This window comes from Herpailurus yagouaroundi, unplaced genomic scaffold (assembly GCF_014898765.1).
Source record: "Herpailurus yagouaroundi ecotype Mexico unplaced genomic scaffold, PumYag 220, whole genome shotgun sequence".
NCBI classification, from domain to species: domain Eukaryota; kingdom Metazoa; phylum Chordata; class Mammalia; order Carnivora; family Felidae; genus Herpailurus; species Herpailurus yagouaroundi.
The window spans coordinates 6,027,306-6,048,999 of NW_024412451.1; the positions used below are offsets into that span (position 1 = coordinate 6,027,306).

At 51.5% G+C, this 21,694-nt stretch overlaps 2 protein-coding genes across 35 annotated transcripts; one reads left to right on the plus strand and one right to left on the minus strand.

Moving 5' to 3' along the window:
* Positions 1-1,411: 1,411 nt before the first annotated feature.
* LOC121019003 (voltage-dependent calcium channel gamma-8 subunit-like) lies at positions 1,412-17,508 on the plus strand. Of its 34 annotated transcripts, none has more exons than XM_040458175.1 (5): positions 1,412-1,696; positions 2,397-2,460; positions 2,811-2,855; positions 9,173-9,261; positions 17,065-17,508. In XM_040458175.1, the coding sequence occupies exons 1-5, from the start codon at positions 1,434-1,436 to the stop codon at positions 17,129-17,131; spliced, it is 528 nt and encodes a 175-aa protein (XP_040314109.1). In that variant the 5' UTR covers positions 1,412-1,433; the 3' UTR covers positions 17,132-17,508. The 34 variants fall into 34 exon arrangements, 10 of the variants coding, with proteins under 10 accessions (XP_040314109.1, XP_040314110.1, XP_040314114.1 ...); XM_040458176.1 differs by having other exon boundaries at positions 2,814-2,855; XM_040458180.1 differs by lacking the exon at positions 17,065-17,508 and adding an exon at positions 12,444-12,877.
* On the minus strand, positions 4,309-14,046 carry NAPSA (napsin A aspartic peptidase). Its single transcript, XM_040458088.1, has 9 exons — positions 13,940-14,046; positions 10,777-10,918; positions 10,566-10,689; positions 10,254-10,372; positions 9,758-9,957; positions 7,824-7,946; positions 7,438-7,582; positions 4,818-4,916; positions 4,309-4,615 (listed from the first exon to the last, which is right to left on the minus strand). Exons 1-9 carry the CDS (start codon positions 14,014-14,016, stop codon positions 4,376-4,378), a joined length of 1,269 nt encoding a protein of 422 aa, XP_040314022.1. The 5' UTR covers positions 14,017-14,046; the 3' UTR covers positions 4,309-4,375.
* Positions 17,509-21,694: the final 4,186 nt, after the last annotated feature.

The following is a 21,694-nucleotide window of genomic DNA, read 5'->3' on the forward strand; positions in this document are numbered from 1 at the left end:
GGCGGCGGGGGCAGCGGCGGCGGGGACTCGGGCGGCTGCGGCGGTGGCGCCGGCTGCTGCTTGCTGGCCCCCTGGCGCCCGCGGAAGGACGAGACGCAGACTGAGCTCAGCATTGGACGGGGGGCGGGGCTGCAGGGGCGGGGCGTCGGGGGCGGGGCTGCAGGAGGAGAAGCAGACGTGATTGGGTGGAAGAAGCGACGGGTGGAGGGGGCGGGGCCTCGGTGGGGGCGGAACAGAGCTGATTGGTCTGGGGACGCTAGGGCGGGGCTGAGGCAGGGGGAAGGACAGGGACTCCACACAGCCTAGCTGCTCGGGGCGGGGCTGCAGGTGAAACACACCGATTGGATCTTTCCGAGAGAAGGGGAGGTCCGAGCGAGGTGCCAAATGGGCAGGACGGGCAGCTAACTGAGGGGGTGGGACTAGATATGAGAAAGAGATCTGATTGAACTGAAGAAAGGAGTGGGCGGAGCAGAGGAAGTGGACATGTCCAAACTACTTAAAGACTTCTGGCTGGCATGGGGGAGACGGTCCTGATTGGACAGAGAAAGGATCTAAAGAGCCGGCAACCTGGAGCCTGTGGGGAGGGGCAGATGGAGACAGCCGGGTTGGACCCCTAACTTTGCTTTGTCGGGGCAGGGCGGATCTTAAGAAGAGGCAGGGCCTAGGAAAGTTAGAAACAGTCCTAATTGGGCTGGGTAGTGAGGGGGCGAGACTGAACGAGGGGCGGGAACTGGAAATGAAGAATAGACCGTACTTTCGTGCGAAATGGCACTAGGCTGGACAGAAAGGAGGAATAGGGACTGAGACCCAGTGAGCAGGAGAGGATATAAGCGAGGCCTGGAAACCTGAGAGCGTCTGCCTAGGACTAAGAAAGGGAACGAAGCGAGGAAGGGGTCGGGCCGGGGTTGCAAGCTTGGTCTGGTCAGACAGGGCTGGGCGGGAAGAGGAGTGTCAGGATGGATGGATGAGACCGAGGAAGGTGGGTGGGATCTACAAATGGTAGAAACCGTCTTGAATGGACTGTGGGAAGACGAGACTAGGGGAGTACTGGGGCTCTAAGAGGCTTGAAAGCAACCAGCCTAGGCGGGGTTGGGGCAGGGCTAAGAGAGTACAGAACGGGTATGGGACGCTACGGGAAAGGTGAGACCGGCAGAGTACAAAATTACTGGGCTGGATGGAAGAATAGGACCTGGAACGGGGAGTCTGGGCTCAGAGAACCTGGGAGAGCGGCGTGAGGGTCAACAGGGCTTTGGAGGGCGCTGCAAGAACTTCCAACTGGTGATGTGAAAGGGACCAAGTCTAGAAAACAGCGGACTGCAGACTGCAGAACCAAGGGATGGATGAGGACAGGTGAAGAGAGAGCCTTAAGGGCGGCGGAGGGGAGAAACCTAAGCGCCGGGAAACTGGCTAGGCTGAGGAAATAAGCGGGGCCAATGAGAAATAGAGCGGGGCTAGGTGTCCGAAAGTCCCGGCGGGAGCGGAGAGTTGGGGCGGGGCTAGTGGAGGGGCGTGTCCTGCCCCGCCCCCTTGGCTGGCCAGACACCGAGCAGCTGGGCGCAGGCGCTGGAGCGGGGGCCTCAGCTTCTGCCCCGGTTGCGGCGGGAGGAGGCGGTGCCTGCGGGAGCGAAGGGGGCGGGTCAGGGGCTGCGGGCTTTCTCCCGCTGCATTATCCCTGGCCCACCGCCTCCCTCTGCAGGTGCGGCGGCTGGTTCGTATCGCCTACCCACCCGCCCCCGCTCCCGTTTTTGTGTCTCTCGATGTCTTTCTATCCCCTTTCTTTGAGTATTTATTTGTCCCCTCGTCTCTGCCCTCGCCCCGCTGAGACTCTGGACCCTCTTTTCTAAGTCTCTACCCTCCCTCCGGGTCTCTGTCTCATTGTTCTCTGAATCTGTTCCCCTCCTTCTGAGTCTTTACTCCCTTCTCCCTAAGGTTCAGTCTCCTCTCCCCCAACTGTGTCTCCGTCCCCCCACCCCCAGTCCCTTTCTCCTGGTCTCTGTAGCTTATTCTTGGGGATTTGCCTCTCTCTCTCCCTGGGCCTCTGCCCCCTCCCGGTCTCTGTCTCTTCTCTTTGTGTCTCTGTCCTCCACTCCCCTCTCCCAGCCTGTACCCCCCACCCCCCGTCTCTATCCATTCATCTGCATCTCTGTCCCCCTTGCTCTTGTTCTCTGACGACCTCTCTGTCAGTATCTTTTTCCTCTCCTCCGTCTCTCTCCCTCCTCTGTAAGTGCCTTTTCTCTTTCTCTCCTTTTTCTGTCACCCTATGCGGGTCTCTATCCCCACTCCCCGTGCCTCTTTTATCCCCTTATGAGGCTCTGTCTCCACTTCTTTGGGACTTTGTCCCGCTGTCCTTTGGTCTCTGTCCCTCCATCACCCCCTCTAACCCCCATCCTGGCCAGAACCCGAGGCTGCGTCACTGCGGAGAGAGTTGCAGAAGCGGAGCCTGTCCTGCAGACCAAGGAGGTATTTCCTTCACACCCCCCCGCCCCAGACCTTGGGCGGTACTCAAGCCCCCGATGGGACCCAGGAAGGCAGAGAAAAGACATCCAAACTTCCTACTCTTCTCTACCCTGAATTCTGGTGTATCCCCAGGCAGAAGCAGTGAATCCTGAGGTGAGGGACTGGGCTTAGGTTGAGGCTTGGGTTGAGTGAGGTTTCTGAGCGAGTCACGAGTGGGGGTGGTGGCTGGAGGAAGGGTTGGGTAGGCACTAGGGGTGGGAGTAGGGACTAGGGTAAACACCTAAAAATCAGCTATGCTCCCTTATATCCTCTCCCCTCCCCCCAACTCTACTTTTCTCTTCTGCTTTTGACAGCAGCCAGGCACGGGATCCAGTTACCAAATCAGCGTTTTTGCAGAGGTCAGAAGGTGTGGGAGAAGGTGGGGGCTGTGGGCGAGGGGGCTGCCATAGGGGACGATATGGGATGAGACTCCAGATTAGAGACCATGGGAGCGGGGCGGAGGCCCTGGGGCAAGGAGTAACAGTATAGTCCAGACTCCATCAGGTCCAGGGAAAACTGAATGCCACCACTCCCTCGTGGCCCTCTCCAGGACCCACCGGGGTATGTGGGGGATTTGTGAGCCTCGAGTCTATACCCATGGGGTAGGCGACTGGAGGCATAATGTAGGCCCCGGGTATGGGACACCCAGCCCTGCAAACAGACCAGGGGGAAGCGGACTTGATTTGGGGCGATGGACACCAGGAGGCTGTAGACCAATGTCTGTCCTGGTTTCCAGCCCTTTCCCACCCCTCCTCCTTCCCAGTCTATCCTTTTCCTGGTCCTCCAGGCACAAAATTCCTGAAAGCTCCAAACTCCCACCTCTGTCATCCTTGGCGCCCCCTTCATCCCCCCTCCCCCATTCTCCAAGGCCCTGGAATTGGGAAAGGGTCTCCCGCTTCCCGACTTCTAGGATCCCAGCCTCGTTCCTCCACCCCCATTCCCATCAGTTATAAATCCAGGAAAGAGGGTCTTCCGAACAGTAAAGCTGAAAATATGGAGACTCTCCGCCTACGATCCTTGGTCCCCCCAGGCCTTCCAAGAACCTTGGCTCCCAAAGCTCGTTATTAAGGAAGAATTTCTCCGCTGTAATCTTTGAGTCCCCATCTCCCGGGTCTCTCGCCTCCAAAACTGGGATTTGGGTCGTTTTACCGCCCCCGGACCCTGTGCCTTCTCCCCCTCCCCCCGTACTCACCCCAAGTCGAGGCGGGGCGGGGATGGGGGAATCCGGGGCTGGCGTTGGGGGAGGGGTGACCCAGCCCCGGCAGCTCAGGGCAGCAAGAAGCTGCGGAGGGGGGGATGACATCATCGCCGGAGGAGGGACAGCACAGCTCCCCCAACCCGGGGGCTTCAAGCCCCGCCTTTATGGCGGACCCAGGGGTCTCGGAATCCCAAGGGGAGAAAGGAAGAACAGAGGTTGAAGTCTGCGGGAATCATATCCCCTCCCCTTAAAACAAGGGTTGGAAAGCCCTTTACGATTCAGGCACCACCCCCCACTGCCACCTGTCGCTGCCGTCGCGACCTGTCGCCTCCCACGCATGTTGTGGCTGCGCCCGCCCCCGGCAAGACGAGAACACGGCCTGGAATACAAGGTCCATGAGGCTTCGCGGTTCCGGACGCCTCTGTCTATAGACAGCGTAGGCGAAGGGCCTCCTGGGATTCGTAGTACAAGACCTCCGCACCGGCGGGAGCCCTGCCCTGGAGAAAAGGAGTGATACCTTTCTCCTTCCTTTCTTCCTCAAGTCAGAGAGCTGGACACTAACTTTTCTCTCCAAAAATCACGCGCTTAAAAAAAAGAAAAAAGTGACCCAGGTATTGTCAATGGTAAGAACGGATTTTTACGGAGTACCTGGGCCTCGACTACCACTCGGTGCGCATGCGCCTAACCGAGGCGCCAACCGGAGAACTGCGCCTGCGCGGGCCCACCCTTTCGTGGTCCGGTTTCCCCAAAGCGAGAGCGCGCCAGCCCCACTCGGGCCCCGCTCGTCAGGTTCCCGCGGTCGAAGACGGCTACGTAGGTCCGCAAGAAGACATCGCCGAGAATCCAGAGGGGTCCTGCAGGCGAAGGCATGTCGAGGGCCTGGAAGCCAGACAAGCAGAGGCGGAAACCACCCCGAACACTCTGCAAGGCGACAAAACGGGCCACTGGGTGTCAGGCACACCGAACCCGCCTCTTCCCCGGGAGCCACAGCTTTGCCCCGCCCACTACCCCTGACACCAGAAATGTTTCTGTGGCCCCTACTCCGTCCCAGTGATGTCTCGTTCCCAGCTCCATCCTCTCAAATCCCATCTTATTGCGTCACTGCCTTGTGACGGCCACCTACCTGGATGACGTAGTCCTGAGCCGTGAGGTTAAACCAGACCCCACCAAGGAGGAAGGAGACGGGGGGCAGCGTGGGGATTGTCTCGCACTGGATGAGGTACTGAGGGAGAAGAGGAACAAGTGGGGCTGAGGGATTCCCGCTCTGCTTAAGATAGGTCTTCACGGTCTTGTGCGGTCAAGTTCTGCTGCCTTCTCTCGCCTCACCCGCTCTTCCGTCGCCCCTAACATAGTTGTTGTCACTTCCTTTAGGCTCCCATTTGATCAAATCCTCTTTTCCTTCATCTACTTGTGGATCAGAAACTACCGGCCCCGAGGCACATGGAGCCCACAGGGTGCATTTAAGTTGTCTTGCACTGTGTCTAAAATGTTTTAAAAATTAGTTACCAACTGTACCCCACGGTGGTGCAGGTGGTATCCTTGGAGTCTGCTGCTGTGCAGCCTTAGGCAAGTTACTTAATCTCTCTGTGTCGCGCGGTGTCCAATTTGAAGGTGTAGTTGATAGTAACACTTCATAGGTATGTTATGTGGATAATAAGTTAGTTTGGAAGAATGCCTGGACACATAGTAAGTGTTATCACAAACCAGGGGCTTGCTTGCTTGCTTGTTTTTTAAGTGAGCAGCGGGCCAGAGTTTATTATTGAAAATTAGAAAGTTACGAATAATATGGTGGCGCCTGGATGGCTCAGACGGTTAAACATCCAACTCTTGGGTTCAGCTCAGTTCATGATCTCATGGTTCATGGGTTCGAGGCCTGCATCGGGCTGGTGGCACAGAGCCTGCTTGGGATTCTGTCTCTCCCTCTCTCTGCCCTTCCCCAACTCGCAAGCACCCGCATTCTCTCTCTCTCAAAACAAATAAAGAAACTTAAACAAAACAAAACAAAACAGTATGAAAACTCTCTTTACAGAGAGGGGACATTTGAAGGTGAATACCTGTGGCTGTAGGCAAGGGACCTTGTTTTATAAGGTTTTGGTCACCCCCTCCTACCTAGTCATTCCTTGTTGATTGGCTCGTTTCCTTTGTTTAAGGGGTGGTCTGTGGGCCCAAACCAGGAGCTTTCAAATAATGTTTTCAGCTTTCTCCAACAAACCAGGAGATCTGGCTTTCCCCACATGGGAATACTTAGCCGGAGCTGAGTGGCTGAGAGCGAGAGAGCCGCTTTTTTGAGAGAGCGAGAGAGAGAGAGAGAGAGAGAGAGAGAGAGAGTGCAAGTGAGTGAGGGTGGAGACAGAGCGAGAGACAGAATCCCACGAGGGACAGAGGGAGAGAGAGAGAGAGAGAGAGACAGAGTCTGGCTCACCCTGAAGCCGGGCTCGAGCTCACCCAATGCGGACTCGAACTCCTGAACAGTGAGATCATGATCTGAGCTGAAGTCAAAAAGCTTAATCGACAGCCACCCGGGCGTCCTGAGAGCTGCCTTTTTTAGATTGTTAGAACAGTTGTTCTCCACGTTACCTCAAATCCCACCCCCCCCCCCAAGTACCCAAGAATACAATGTTAGGCCACTGTAAGTAACTGCCAGGAAGTCTGTCTTTCTTCAAAACCAATAGTCATTACCTTGTTGGGAAGATAAGGAATAATGGGAACAAGGTTGATTTCCAGTGTATGATCAGAGCATCAGCTTAGAACCTTATGTAGGCTAATGCATTCAACCCTCACAACATACCTAAAACACGAGTATTAGTAACCCTGTTTTAGAAGTTAGGAAACTGAGGCAAAGGAATATTAATGTTTTATTTATGTTAGAGAGAGAGAGAGACAGAGTGTGAGCAGGGGAGGGGCAGAGAGAGAGAGAGAGGGAGACATAATCTCAAGCAGGCTCCAGGCTCTGAGCTGTCGGCACAGAGCCTGACGTGGGGCTCGCACCCACGCTTAACCAACTGAGCCACCCAGGCGCCGAGGCAAAGGAATATTAAGTGGCTTGTCCAAGAGAAAACAGTGGCAGAGCTGGGTTCCAACCCGGACAACCCATGCCCAACTCCAATCTACCTGGTTCCCTTGGCTCATTATAAGCCCACATCCTAGGCATTTGATAGACCTCGTGGAAATTTCTACCTGGAAGGACCCGCCCCCTGCCCCCCCCCGCCCCTCCCAAACTGAAGGGCCTGCTGATGAGAAGTGGGTGAGCACCTTTTATGTTCACCGTGCCCCTCCATGCCTGAAGCTTCCTTTGCACAACCTCAGTGAGCCCCCACTCTCCAGGCGCCCCTCCCCTGCCTGCCACCGCTCCTGCCCTGTCTCCACTTCTCCATGTGGATGTTCCCCAAGGCTGCTCCTGAGACCTCTTCTCTCTCCCAGAGACGGCTGCCCTCCAAGGCTCTGAGTACCATCTGATGGTAAATATTCCTCAGCTTCCTGTGTACCTCCCCCGGATGTCCCCAGGCTCCCTAGGCTTCTGACTCCCATGCAGTCCTGAATCAACCCGTATCACCATCTCCAGACTCACGCAGCAGATGCCTAGGAAGTGTCCTTGCTTCCGACCACTGCCCCACAGCCTGTCACTCGTGACGCCCAGTGCCTTCTGCCTTGGGATACCTCTTAACCACCTAATCCCACCCTCGGGCCCCAAGCATCCTGCCCAGTGTTTGCCATCAAAGCCCCACCAGACACTAGGTCCTCACCACGCCCACCAGCAAGGAGATTCCTCCAATGGCTGTATTCAGGGCCCGGATCTCTTCAGTGGGTCCTGTGATGAGGGATGTGCCCGTGTCCAGGATGGCAGCGCAGCCCTGGGCACAAAGGGTCAGCCCTGTGCCCACCTTCATACTGTGAGGGGGCAAAGGGTAGACGTTGGAGCCAGTGTCCTAGGAATCCAGGCCCTCAGCCCCTCCTCCCTCAATCACAGGAGCCCTGGCCCAGCCCCTCCTCCCCCAGACCCAGGAGTCCAGGCCCCCAGCTTCCTCCTCCCTCAGAGCAGGAGTCCAGGCCTCCGGCTCCCTCCTCCCCAGGACAATGGGGATTGGTCTCTGGCCCATTCCTCCCAGACCTAGGAGGCCAGGTCTCTCACCGCCCCATGTGGATCTGCCAGTAGGCGGGGATCGTGACCGGCACGAAGGTGAGGGGTGGGATATAGTGAGCCGGATCAGAGCCCCCCAGGACCAGCTCTCCTCCGTCGGCCGCTTCAGGATCCCTGCAGAGGCAAAGTGCCGTCAGTGTCCTGCCGGCCTGGCAGGTCAAGGAAGAGAGTTCCTGGGGCTCCTGGGTGGCTCAGTCGGTTGAGATTTCTCATGGTTCGTGGGTTCGAGCCCTGTGTCAGGCTCTGTGCTGACATTGCGGAGCCTGTTTGGGATTGTCTGTCTCCCTTTTCTCTCTGTCCCTCCCCTGGCTTGCACGCGCATGCACTGTGTTCTCTTACTCTCTCTCAAAAATAAATAAACAAACTTGGGGTGCCTGGGTGGCTCAGTCGGTTAAGCGTCCGACTTCAGTCAGGTCATGATCTTCAAGTTCGTGGGTTCAAGCCCCACATCGGGCTCTGTGCTGACAGCTCAGAGCCTGGAGCCTGCTTCGGGTTCTGTGTCTCCCTCTCTCTCTGCCCCCCCCCGCCCCCCTCCCCCGCTAACACTGTCTCTCTCTGTCTCTCAAAAATGAATAAACATTTAAAAAATAAAACCCTTTTTTAATAAATAAATAAACTTTAAAAAAAGGCAGGGAATTCCTGCCAATAGGAGGTCACCAGTTCTGGGTGGAGTAGTGGGATGTAGGCAGGGTCTAGATGTTGGGACTGGAAGCAAAGCAAAAAAAGGAAAAGGAAATGGGACTTTTCTTGGTGAAGGTCTTTTAGGGTCCTGGGGGGCTTCTGAAGTGGGGACAGGACTTCTTTTTTTATTTTTATTTTTAAATTTTTTAATTAATTATTATTATTATTTTTTGAGAGAGAGAGAGAGAGGGAAGCGGGGCTCACCCAGAGTGGGCTCCTGTTTTTTTTTTTTTTTTACCTGAAGTGGGGCTTGAGCTCATCAGATACGTGGTTCGAACTCACGAACCATGAGATCATGACCTGAGCCAAAGTCAGATACTTAACGACTGAACCACGCAGCAGCCCCCAAGGGCTTCTTGATTTGACTGTGGAAGGTAGAACTTTTGGGGTGGAATTTGTTACTTACTGGAAGAGAGCACATACCCGTGCGGGTGAGCAGGGGAGGGGCAGAGAGGGGGGAGAGAGAATCTTAAGCAGGCGCCCCACCCAGCGGAAGAGCTTGACCTGAGCTGAAATCGAGAATTGGACTCTTCACCAACTGAGCCACTGGGGTGGAGTGCACATGGAGCCCTGGGGTTTGCGAATTGGCTCTGGCAGGTGTCACTTGGGCAGAAGTGGGGTGGCTTCCTGGGCACATGGTGAGACTTTCTAAACTGTAGGTCTCATGGGTCAGAGGTGGCAGACTTCCTGATTTGGCTGAGAAGGGCAGGGATTCCTGGAGGTGTGGAAGGAGAGGACCCCTCCAGAGGTAAGTGGAGCTTCTCGAGTGGGTGGGACCTGCTCAGGCGTAGGATTTTATGACTGTGGGGGATGGACCTCCAGAGGGAAGGTGGGGCCTTCCTGGATGGTGGGTGGGGCTTTCTGAGCGTAAAGTTGAGCTTCCTAAAAGATAGGTGGGACTTCTTCGATTAAAATGGGTAGCTTCGGACTTCTGGAATGTATTCTCAAATGGAATTTGGGCTTTGTGTGCGGGGGAGAGGGAGTTCCTAAGTTGAGTAGGTAAGGCACAGAATTTCCTGGTTTGGGTTTGAAACATGAGGCATTTAAAGTGACAGTGAGTGCTTGTAGTAGGTCTTAAGGTTGCTCGGTGAGTGGGACTTTTTGATCACGTGTTATTTATATTGGGTAGGTGACTTCCTGAGTGGAAGATGAGACTTCCTTTATTGGACATGGGACTTCTGAAAGCAGACAGCACATCTTAATCGGGGCTAGGACTCATAGGAAGGTAGACCCTCGCCCATTACCTGTTGAGGTAGAAGGAGAAGACAGGCTTATCCAGTAGCCCCTGGTCCACCAGTACATCCAGTGGGGGTCGGACCCCTCCCACGGCCAGAACGGGGAAAGCAAGGCCCAGTATCCCATCGAAGCGGGCAAGAGTGAACACCAGGCTGGACTCCCACAGAGCCTCTCCAAAAATCACTGATGCATTCATCATTCCTCCAATCTACGGATAGATGCAAATGGGGCAGGTTGCTTCTTGAAGGACATAACCTACATAACCCTGAAATGTCCCAAACCAAGGCATGAATCCCATATGGACACACCTGAAAACAGCCCCCAACCGTCTAGGAAGGATTGCTTCCCCACTTGGGAAGCCCACCCCTTTAACCAGGAAACCCCGCCCCCTTCATCCATTTCCCCAGGAAGCCCCGCCTCCTAAGCCCCCTCCCTAAGCCAGATCCTCTCAGACGGTGGGGGTTCTCCCAGCCTCAAGTCTTCCTGGGGTCAGTGGTCACGCACAGTCAGCTTGTCCTCACTCAGGATGCCAGCTAGCCTCCCAGTTCCATACTGAATGGCAAACTTGGTCCCATTGGGTTGGAAGGAGCTGGAGGCCTTGGGGTTGAAACGGTGGTGGAGCCCTAGGTCAGAAGATCAGGGAGGTGTCACTGGAGGAAGGGAGTCTCCCCAGTGGCCTCCTGCCTTTGTGAACTTGTGACCCGTGAGGGCGTGTCAGAAGGGAACAGCACCTCAGAAATCCTCGGGAAGCCAAGACCCAGGCCCCACTTCTCCCATCACCCCTGTTCAGTCTCATCCTCCCCCATGAAAGCTCACAGCAGGGCAGGCTGAAGAAGTGGCATCTTATGGACGGGACCCAGAGATTGGAGGAGCCAGTGTCGAAAACGACAGAGAAGTTTTGTGGGGGCGTTCCCAGTCCAATTTCCCCGTAATACTGGACCTGAGGGTCAAACGGAGAGAGGGTGAATGAAGGGTTTGACTTCTTAAGTGGGGAGGAGGGTGAGGACTCTCTGGGGCTGTGACTCACATTCATGTAGTTAGAGAGAGGTACGAAGGTGGGCTTGTCTCCAGGGGAGGGGGCCCCCAAAGCGGGGGTCGCTGCTGGCTTCCCCCATCCCCTCAGTGGGTTCAGAGTCCTGTGTCCGGTGTGCACGCGGCGGAGAGGGATCCTGTGGGGGAGGATACTGACACTTAGGAAATTACTCTTCCTGGAGACCCTCCATAAAGGAATCTCCCAAATAGGGTGGAACGACAAAGCAAACGTCTCAGCCATTGTCAGAAACCCTGTAATAACAACCTTCCAGGAAACCCAACGGAATACCTATCAAACCGTGATGACAAATCTCCCCAAAGACTCTGCAAGAGCGAACCAGCCCACCCCAAGCAGACTTTCCCCAAAGTCTTTCAATAAGGGCCATTTCAAAGAACATAACATAAGCCATCCTCGGGAACTCGACACTCACAAAGGCTTTCAAAGACGCCACCATGAAACTAGACTTGGCAAAAGACACTTGCATGCTTCACTTCATGATGTTGGAGACTATTTTCTTCACTGTTGGTGTGGGGGAGACTGTAAGCACCAAATCCCAGTTTCACTCTTTACACTAAAATACATGCCTTGGGGCACCTGGGTGGCTCAGTCGGTTAAGTGTCCGACTTGGGCTCGGATCATGATCTCGCGGTTCATGAGTTCGAGCCCCAGCATCGGGCTCTGTGCTGACAGCTCGGAGCCTGGAGCCTGCTTCAGATTCTGTGTCTCCCTCTCTCGCTGCTCCTCCCCCTCTCGTACTCTGTCTCTGTCTCTCTCAAAAATAAATGAACATTAAAAAGATAATAATAAAATACGTTGCAGATAATCAAAGATCTAATGTGAAATGTAACATAAGAGCACTAGAGAGAAGTAAAATGTTTACATAACTCTGGGAAGAGTAAGATTTTTCAAATCATGATACCAAGACCAGAAATCATTGGGGAGAGGATTGATGAATGTAACTCTAAAATTTTAAACCTTTGTACTCCCTTCCCCAACACACAAAGCTGTTTAAAACGTTTTTTAAAAATCTAAGGGAAATAATTACAAGTTGTATGTCAAAGAATTAATATATCTAATATGCAAAGAGCTTTTACAAGCAAATAAGAATAAGATAAACAACCCGGTGTTGGAAGACAATTCCCTCATGGTTCTCTCACATTTCTGCAGACAGACTGACTGCCTTTGTCAAGGATTTCATTTAGTGAACAGCCTTGGGGGAGAAACTGTCTCCCTCTGGGCCAAAGAGCACGCAGGTTTATGATCCATTGTAAAAGGTCCAGGTTCCCTAAACTTGGGGTTCCCCTCCTGTAATGCACCCCACTGCATGGGCAGATCTCAGCCAGCTCTCTTCATCTCGCCCTGTGGGAACTGGGGCTCAGAGAACTGATACTCTGGCTACTACTGTTGCCAAGAGTAATAACCTGTCCTTGTCTCTGACCCGGGGGTCTTGTGTCTTCTACAAGCAGCCACAAAACTGTGGCAAGCTAACATTACAGTTCTTGACATTTACCAGGATAATAAGCAAAGGACACAAACAGGTAATTTGCAGAAGTACAAACAGCTTCTAAACAAATAACATCTTTTTATGTTAGATGTCCAACCCCAAGAGTTGTCAAAAGAATACAAATGATGAGAGTCAGAAAACTTTTTTCGCCCTGGAGATTGGCAAAGACCTAAGAATACTCACCGTTGACTAGGGGCTATCGATTGATACCAACTTTCTGGAGGATGATTTGCCAGATGTGTATCATTGGGCTTAAAATTGTGCACACCTTTTTTTGGGGGGAGGGGCAGAGAGAGAGAGAGATGGGGACAAAGGACCCAAAGCGAGCTCCATGATGACAGCAGCTGACAGCAGTGAGCCCGAGGTGGGGCTCAAACTCAGGAACTGAGAGATCACGACAGGAGAGGAAGTCAGACGTTCAACCCACTGAGCCCTTACACGCCTTTTAACCCAACTTCACTTCAGCTCAATGAGTTTCATCCACAGGAGATCACTGGACAGGTGCACAAAGCTGTGTCTGTGAGGATGTGTCTAATTTTGAAGACGGGACCGGCTAGCTAGGACTTGGCTCTGCAGAATGGAAATCCCCCAGCCTCTGTTGCAACGGCTCGGCTCCGTCTGTATAGCACAAAATCAGCCCTAGACAACGTGGCTGGGTTTTGTTAAACTTCGTTCGCAGAAAAACAGGCGGCAGGTTGAATTTGGCCCCAGGTTGCGAGTTTGCCAGCCCCTGCCCCAGAGCTGAGATTCAGAACTTGTAGTTTCTAATGAATTAGGTCTGAGATGGAGCCTGAAGGTTTGCATTTCTAACAAGTTCCTGGGTCCTGCGGATGCTGTGGGCCCTGAAACAACGCTGAAGAGAATCACTGCCCTTTGTGCTGGCTGGGGAAATGGCCGTGATCTAGTAGGTTCAAGAAGCAGGTTAGCAAACATCGCGTGCAGGGATATTCACGTACCTGCCTAAAATCAGTCCTTGGAGCCCTGCCCCCTCACTCACTTCTTTGCCACCCCCCACCCCACCCCCGCCATGACTCAATCTTTGAGAGGCTCAAGAACGTCAAGTGGGGGAAATGTTTCCTGGAAGAGGACCCCTCCCTGCCCCCCCCCCCGCCCCGTTCCAGGGGATAGGAGAAGAGAGGAGAAGTAAGAGATTGGGGTGGGAGGCACCAGAGGCTAGGTGAGTGAGGGATCCCTGGAGTCCCCCAAACTGGGCTTCTTGAGACCTAAACAGTCTGGGAGATGTGAAGCTGGGGGAGTCAGAGTTCTGAGTCTCCAAGATCTGTTGGGTTGGGGGCCAGGGGAGTTGCATGTCTGGAAACCCCAGTACCAGATCATCAGAGCTCAGGGTGGGATCTCCCAAAAACTTGTTTGGAGAGGGGAGGGAAGGAGGAGTCCTCAGTTGAGGGTCTCAGGATTGGAGGACCTTGGACCGAAAGGGCTGTGTGTCCTCTTAGGACACATCAGGGCAGAAGCCCCCCACACTGGGCGAGGGGAGGGCGGCGAGAGCCCAATTTGGAGGTCTGGGAACCCAAGAGATAGAAGTCACGGGTCCTGGGGTGCCAGCTTTGGGAGTCACTGAACTTGGGGGCCCCAGTCTTGAAGGGCAAAAGGGGGAGAGTCCATCCCAGGTTCGGGGTAGGGGGTCCCCAGTACCGGATCAGCGAGGCGCTGGCAGGCTCCACAGTCAGCAGCAGCAGCCACCACAGCAGCAGCGTCGGTAGCGGAGACATCTCTGGGGACCCGAGTGTTGACCCATCCGTTTTCTTTCCTCAGAGACTCCGCCCTGTTCACCGCCCACCTCCGGGTTTCGGAGGTGACCGGGGAGGTGAAGTCTCTCTGTGGGTGAGGGGGGACAGGAGCGGGAAGCGGGTGGTGTATTTTGAGGGACGTGTGGAGTATTTTTGTAGGGACACCAGAAATGTCAACTTGTGTCACTGGTCGCCTCACTCCCGACTTCAGCGAGGGGACAGGGACGGTCTCCCGCGGCCCCCACCCCACTTCTAATCCTGTAGCTGCTGTTGCTTTGTTTACCACTTTCACTTCACTTTTCCGGGAGTCATTAACCACAAGGTTTCCTTGGGCAAGTGCAGGGATGGGCAGATGTTGCGAAGGATCTGGGGGAAGGGAGAGAGGGTCAGACTAGAGGAGCTCCTTCCCCTGGTAACTGGGCAAAGAGCATAAAAATATTTGACAATGTCTCTCTGGGTCTCATTGTGCCCCTTTTTTCATTGACTAAGTTTCTCAAATATTAAATGGGCATCCAAATGTCTAGTTAAAATGCAGATTCCTGGGCACCACGCTCAGAGATTCTGGTTCCCAAGGCCTGAGATAGAGCCCAAGAATCTGCATTCTTTTGTTTCCTTTTTTTTAATATATGAAATTTATTGTCAAATTAGTTTCCATACAGCACCCAGTGCTCATCCCAAGAATCTGCATTCTTTTTTTTTAATTTTTTTTTCAACGTTTATTTATTTTTGGGACAGAGAGAGACAGAGCATGAACGGGGAAGGGGCAGAGAGAGAGGGAGACACAGAATCGGAAACAGGCTCCAGGCTCTGAGCCATCAGCCCAGAGCCTGACGCGGGGCTCGAACTCATGGACCACGAGATCGTGACCTGGCTGAAGTCGGACGCTTAACCGACTGCGCCACCCAGGCGCCCCCAAGAATCTGCATTCTTAAACAAACGCACTGATCATGGAGCTACAAACATTTCTGAGAAACAATTTGAGGTCTTTGGTTTTCTAGCTTAGATTTACATGTCAATAATCAGCTTATCGTTTTTTAAATTTAAACATTTTTTTAAAGTTGGGCACCTGGGGGGCTCAGTCGGTTAAGTGTCCGACTTCGGTTCAGGTCATGACCTTGCAGTCCGTGAGTTCCAGCCCCGCGTTGCGCTCTGTGCTGACAGCTCAGAGCCTGGAGCCTGCTTCACATTCTGTGTCTCCCTCTCTCTCTGTCCCTCCTCCGCTCAAAAATAAATAAACATTTATTTATTTAATAAATAATTTATTATTTATTCCCTCAATAATAAATAAACATTAAAAAATTAATGTTCTCTCAAAAATAAACATTAAAAAATTAAAAAAAAATTTTTTTTAAGTTTGTTTGTTTATTTTTGAGACAGAGAGAGAGTGCACATGCGAGCGGACGAGGGGCATAGAAAGAGGGAGAGAAAGAATCCCAAGCAAGCTCCACATCACCAGCGCAGAGCCCAGTGCTGGGCTCGAACTCACGAACCTGTGAGATTATGACCTGAGCTGAAACGAAAAGTCTGACCCTCAACCCACTGAGCCACCCGGGTGCCCCTGCCCTTTTCTAATATTAAAACAATGCTACAGTAATCTTCTGCATATGTATTTTTCTGTGTACTCATTCCATAATATATGCATGACAGTTTCTTTTTCTTAATATTTTAAACTTACATTTTTTAAAGTCCATTCCTTTATTTTGAGAGAGAGAAGGAAGCAGACAGGGAGAGAATCTCAAGCCCGACGGAGGGCTCGAACTCACCACTGAACCGAATGAGACACCCTGGAGCCCCTCTGCATGACAATTTCCAGGTTTCTTTAAAAAAAAAATTTTGGGGGGGCGCCTGGGTGGCGCAGTCGGTTAAGCGTCCGACTTCAGCCAGGTCACGATCTCACGGTCCGTGGGTTCGAGCCCCGCGTCGGGCTCTGGGCTGATGGCTCAGAGCCTGGAGCCTGTTTCCGATCCTGTGTCTCCCTCTCTCTCTGCCCCTCCCCCGTTCATGCTCTGTCTCTCTCTGTCCCAAAAATAAATAAACGTTGAAAAAAAAAATTTTTTTTTTAATGTTTTATTTAGAGAACGAGTGGGGGAGGGCCAGAGAGAGAGGGAGACACAGAATCCAAAGCAGGCTCCAGGCTCCCAGCTGTCAGCACAGAGCCCGACGCGGGGCTCGAACTCCTGAACCGCGAGATCATGACCTGAGCTGAAGTGGGGCCCTCAACTGACTGAGCCCCCCAGGCGCCCCGACGATTTCTTGTTTTTAAAAATAATCTTTACATGCAACATGGGGAAACTCATGTCCCCAAGATCAAGAGTCACACGTTGTCCCTGCATTCCGATTCCTCGAACCATAATTACTCCAGCCATGAGCAGATGTAAGTCGTAGATCTGGATATATGTTGCTTAGTTACTCCCCAGAGAACTTGTGATGATGTAGGCTTCCAACTGCAGGGGCGATAATAACCCCAATTTCCCCACAGCCTCACCAAAGCTACATGGAATCAGATAGATAAAGAAAAAAAAAAAAAGCTCTTCCATTGTCTTGAAACATCCTGTCCCCTGGGGCGTCTGGGTGGCTCAGTCTGTTGAGCTTCCATCCGGCTTCAACTCAGGTCTTGGTCTCTTGGTCTGTGAGTTCAAGCCCCACCCCCCCAACCACCCCCGCATCGGTCTCCATGCTGACATATCAGAGCCTGGAGCCTGCTTTGGATTCTGGGTCTCCCTCTCTCTCTGCCCCTCCCCTGCTCATACTCTCCCTCTCTCTCTCTCCCTCTCTCTCTCTCCCTCTCTCTCTCTCTCTCTCTCTCTCAGAAATAAACATTTAAAAAAAAATAAAAAATAAAGCGGCATTATTCACGATAGCCCTAAACTGGAAACAACCAGTATGGTCGTGAGCTTGAGAATAGACATACTGTGGAAGGCATCCATTCAGTGGCTCACTACTCAGCAATAAAAAGGAATGAACTGATAAGTCATGCAATGATACGGGTAATTTTTAAAAATAAACTTTGTGTCTTTATTTTTTTTTTAGTAATCTCCGCGCCCAACGTGGGGCTCAAACTTACAACCCAGAGATCAAGAGTCACGTGCTCTTCTGACTGAGCCAGCCAGGCGCCCCCAGGACATGGGTAATTCTCAGAGACCTAACGATAAGTGAAAGAACGAACAGTGCCTAGTATGGACTGAATGTGTCCTCCTTCCAATTCAATGTTGAAAACGAACCCCCAGTGTAAAAGTATTTAGAGGTGGGGGTTTGGGGAGGTGATTCATTCAATCAGGAAGGTGGAGCCCTCCAGAATGGGATTCATACCCTTTTAAAATTGACCATAGAGAGCTCCTCCGCCCCTCCAACCCTTGTGTGGACACAGTGAAAAGGCTATTAACCAGGAAGCAGACCCGATCAGTCAGTGCCTTGATCCGTGGGCTTCCCAGCCTCCAGAACCATGAGAAATAAATATCTATGATTATTAGCTACCCCATCTACAGTATTTTGAGACCAAACAGGCCAAAACACGCGATTCCATTCATATTATGTTCAAGAACAGGCAAAACCAACCTCAACTTAGAAGTTGGAATAGTGGTGATCCTTCGCGAAGGGTATTGACTGGGAGGGGGCACGTGGGAGCCTTGAGGGATGCTAGAGATGTTCTCTACCTCAATCTGAGTGGGCGTTCCACGGGTGAATACATCAGTAAAAATGCATCGAGCTGTACGTTTAAGATTTTGTATTTCACCTTGGGTAGGTTTACTTTATAAGTTTTTTTTTTTTTAATTTTTTTTTTCAACATTTATTTATTTTTTGGGACAGAGGGAGACACAGAATCGGAAACAGGCTCCAGGCTCTGAGCCATCAGCCCAGAGCCCGACGCGGGGCTCGAACTCACGGACCGCGAGATCGTGACCTGGCCGAAGTCGGACGCTTAACCGACTGCGCCACCCAGGCGCCCCATAAGTTTTTAAAAGTTTATTTATTCTGAGAGAGAGAACAAGCTGGGGAGGGACAGAGAGAGAAGGGGACAGAGGATCCGAAGTGGGCTCTGCGCTGATAGAAAGCCCAAAGTGGGGCTCGAACTCATGAGCTGTGAAATCATGCCCTTAGCCGAAGTCAGACACTTAACTGACTGAGCCACTCAGGCGCCCCTAGGTAGGTTTACTTTAGGGAAGTTTTACCTCAGAAGAAAAGTTAAAAAGAAATATAGAAACGCATTCCAGAAAAAAACAGGGCAATGCTTACAGTATCATAACACTGTAAATGCTATCCTCATTTGCAAGGTCTGGAAAGACACAGAGAAAAGCAGACTTGGGAGCGTGTACTAGTTAGCTAATGCTGTGCAACAAGTCACCCCCGGACTAAATGGTTTAAAACAGAAATACACATTTATTATTTTTCATGGTGTCTGGGTTAGAAGTTTGAAAGCAGCTTGGCCATGCGGTTCTGGATCACGGGGTTGCGGACAGATGTCAGCTGAGGTGGCCATCATGCAAAGCCTTCACTAAAGCTAAAGAATCTGCTTTCAAGATGGTTGGGGCCCCCGACTCTTGAACTTGGGTTTCTGTTAGAGAACTGTAGCAAGAAAGTCCCGTAGGTGGAGCCTAGAGGAAAGGGATCTTCACGGATGGAGCTATGAAGTGGGAGAGGTGGGGAGCTTGGGCAGAGAAGTGAGCCCAACACACGCAGGATTCAGGAAGTATACTCAACAGCACCGTGAGGACGTACTGGCATTTGGTGAAGGGGAATCCTTGAAGGTCAACGACTCAAGGGTTGCACAAACAGTGATGCAAGAGAGAGGAGGAAACATTGCAAGAGGGAAAGTTTTGAGTACGGGAAGGAGAAAGGATCCGGTGCCTAAGTGGGGGTGGGGGAGGCCTCTTACATGCTGTCCCAACACGGTCATGGGCAGGGCAGCAGTTCACCTGTACCTCTGCAAGTGAGCTCGTGGTGTCCCTGGGGTAAACGCACGGAAGTCTTCTTCTGGTGGCTTCTATTTTGTTCTGCCAAAGAAGAAGTGAGAATGAAGAGGGGGAGGGGTGCTGGAGATTTTGAGAGAGAAGGTGAGAACACGCTTTCTTAGAGATTAGAGAAGGGAACTGCAGAGGCCCTGCAGATTGGTTCTGAATGTCCACTGGAGGCTTGCCCTCACACAGCTGAAGTGTGTCCACTCACAAGCTCAGCTGGGGGGAGCAGGCACAGGAAAGGCAAAGTCCATTTTTAACCAGCGTTGGGGTTTGCCAGGCAAGTAGGACTGAGGGAGAAAGAGCAAGGAAGTTAAAGTAATGTGTACAAGGACCTGACTGCACTGGGCCACAGAATCCAAGGAAGGAAGAGAGGCCGTGAGAGGAAGTGAGGCAAAGAGAAGAGAAGATCAAAGGATCAGGGGGTACCAATGGCATCCCAGAATTGAAAGGCACTTTATGACTTGGCCCCTCTCTGACATCTTCTCTCCTCTATCCCCCTTGATCATTCAGCCTAGCCACATTGGCCTCCTTGTTGTTTCTCAGAGAAACCCAGACATGCTCCTGCCTCAGGGCCTTTGCACAGGCTGTTCCACCCAAGTGTCTTGCCTCCAAAAAACCCTAATCAGCCTCTCTCCTTTAAATATTTTCTTGAATAGGGGCACCTGGGTGGCGCAGTCGGTTAAGCGTCCGACTTCAGCCAGGTCACGATCTCGTGGTCCATGAGTTCGAGCCCCGCATCGGGCTCTGGGCTAATGGCTCAGAGCCTGGAGCCTGTTTCCGATTCTGTGTCTCCCTCTCTCTCTGCCCCTCGCCCGTTCATGCTCTGTCTCTCTCTGTCCCAAAAATAAATAAACGTTGAAAAAAAAATAAAATAAAATATTTTCTTGAATATCACCTTCTTAGTGAAGTCTTCCCTGACCACCCAATTCAATATGGCAACCATCCCCTCCCCAAATCTCCAATCTCCTTTACCCTGACCTATTTTTTCCCATAGCACTCAACCTCTTTGAACATTTAATTAACTCTAAGATGTCATCAGGTTTAAGTCACGTGCATCTTAGAATCAGTGATACTGCCTGTTTCCCCATTATAATCTTATTTCCACGAGGGCAGGGATCTTGGTTTATTTCATTCGTCACCACGTCCCCAGCACCTAGGACAGTGCCTGGTATCTAGCAAATGCTCAGCAAGTATTTTCAACAACCTACTTTGAGCACAGTTGCTTTAGGGAATTTCCTTGACCCAGAAGACGGAGCATCAGTTTCTCTACGATAAGTCTTACCACATCTCCCCCTCATCTATTTTAGCAGCTGGAATATTCCATCTCGATCCCTCAGAATCCCCTCACCCAGATGTCGTGTCCCAATTCTTGCTTGCTCCGGGGTTAAGGGATTTCTGAAAGATCCTGCTGCAAATTCCCAAATGGCCACACGGCGGTGCTGTGGGCCTGTTTTCCCAGCCAAGATCGCCTCGGTTCGCCGCCGCCCTCGCCGCCGCCCCCCCCCGCCCCCCCCCCGCCGCCCCCCCTCCCCTCCTTTCTTCCCTTCCCGGTTTTTTTTTTTTTTTTTTTTTAAGCATCCTAGCGCCTGATTTATTCACTCTATAAACCACACGCCCGAAACCTGGAAATGTAAAGCCTTGTGATTATCCTCTATTTGGTATGGGGGAAAACATTTCTGATCAGTCTCTTTTACGTGAATTCCGATAATACAGCTTCATTTGTTTTTTCACATCAATTTCAACGTACATTTTCTGAAAGTCTTAAAAACTTAGCATATGTGGTATAAAAATGGTTGACTCTACACACGACATTTTTACGTTAACAACAATATTTAATGAGCTGTTTTTGGTAATTATGAAGAACCAGTCTCTTCGTTCAACTGAATTTGCTGCAATCCAATAGGCTTTTTAAAAAATGTTTTTAAGTAATCTCTACACCCAACGTGGGGCTCAAACTCACAACCCTGAGATCCAGTTGTGTACTCTTCCAACTGAGCCAGCCAGGTGCCCCTGCCCCCAACAAGTATTTGGTTAAGCACCTTCCCCAAGGAAGCAACCAAAAAAATATATATATCTGTATCATCTATATCTATACCTATGTTTATCTAAGTATCTATCTAAATATCTATCTAAATATCTATCTAAATATCTATATCTATATCTATATCTATATATCTATATCTATCTATATATATATAGTTTTTTCTTGCACCCTGTCCCCCCACCTCACTCAGCTCCAGCCACCCTGATGTACTTGCTGATGTACCATGATTTTTTTTTTGAATATGCCAAAATTATTCCTACCTTGTCTTATTGATAACTTTATTAAGACTTGGCCACAATTTTGGAAAAAAATTGTATCACCCACAGCAATGTTGCCTGAGGCATTTGAGCTGATGATCCAGCCCTCCTGTTAGACTGCTCTGTTGCTTTTAAATTTTCAATAATTCTGTCTTTTGAAGTAAGATCTGACTGCCGTATTGTGTCTCTTGTGCACCTATGTTGAAGTAGGTATCGCTTTATTACAAATTAGCTTCCAGGAGTGCCTGGGTGGCTTAGTCGGTTGGGCGTCCAACTACCTGATTTAATCATAATGACAATCCAATGAACTCTTGTTGGTCTCAGTTTAAAATTCTTTTAATGCTTATTTATTTTTGAGAGAAAGAGCAAGATCGGGGTAGGGGCAGAGAGAGAGGGAGACACAG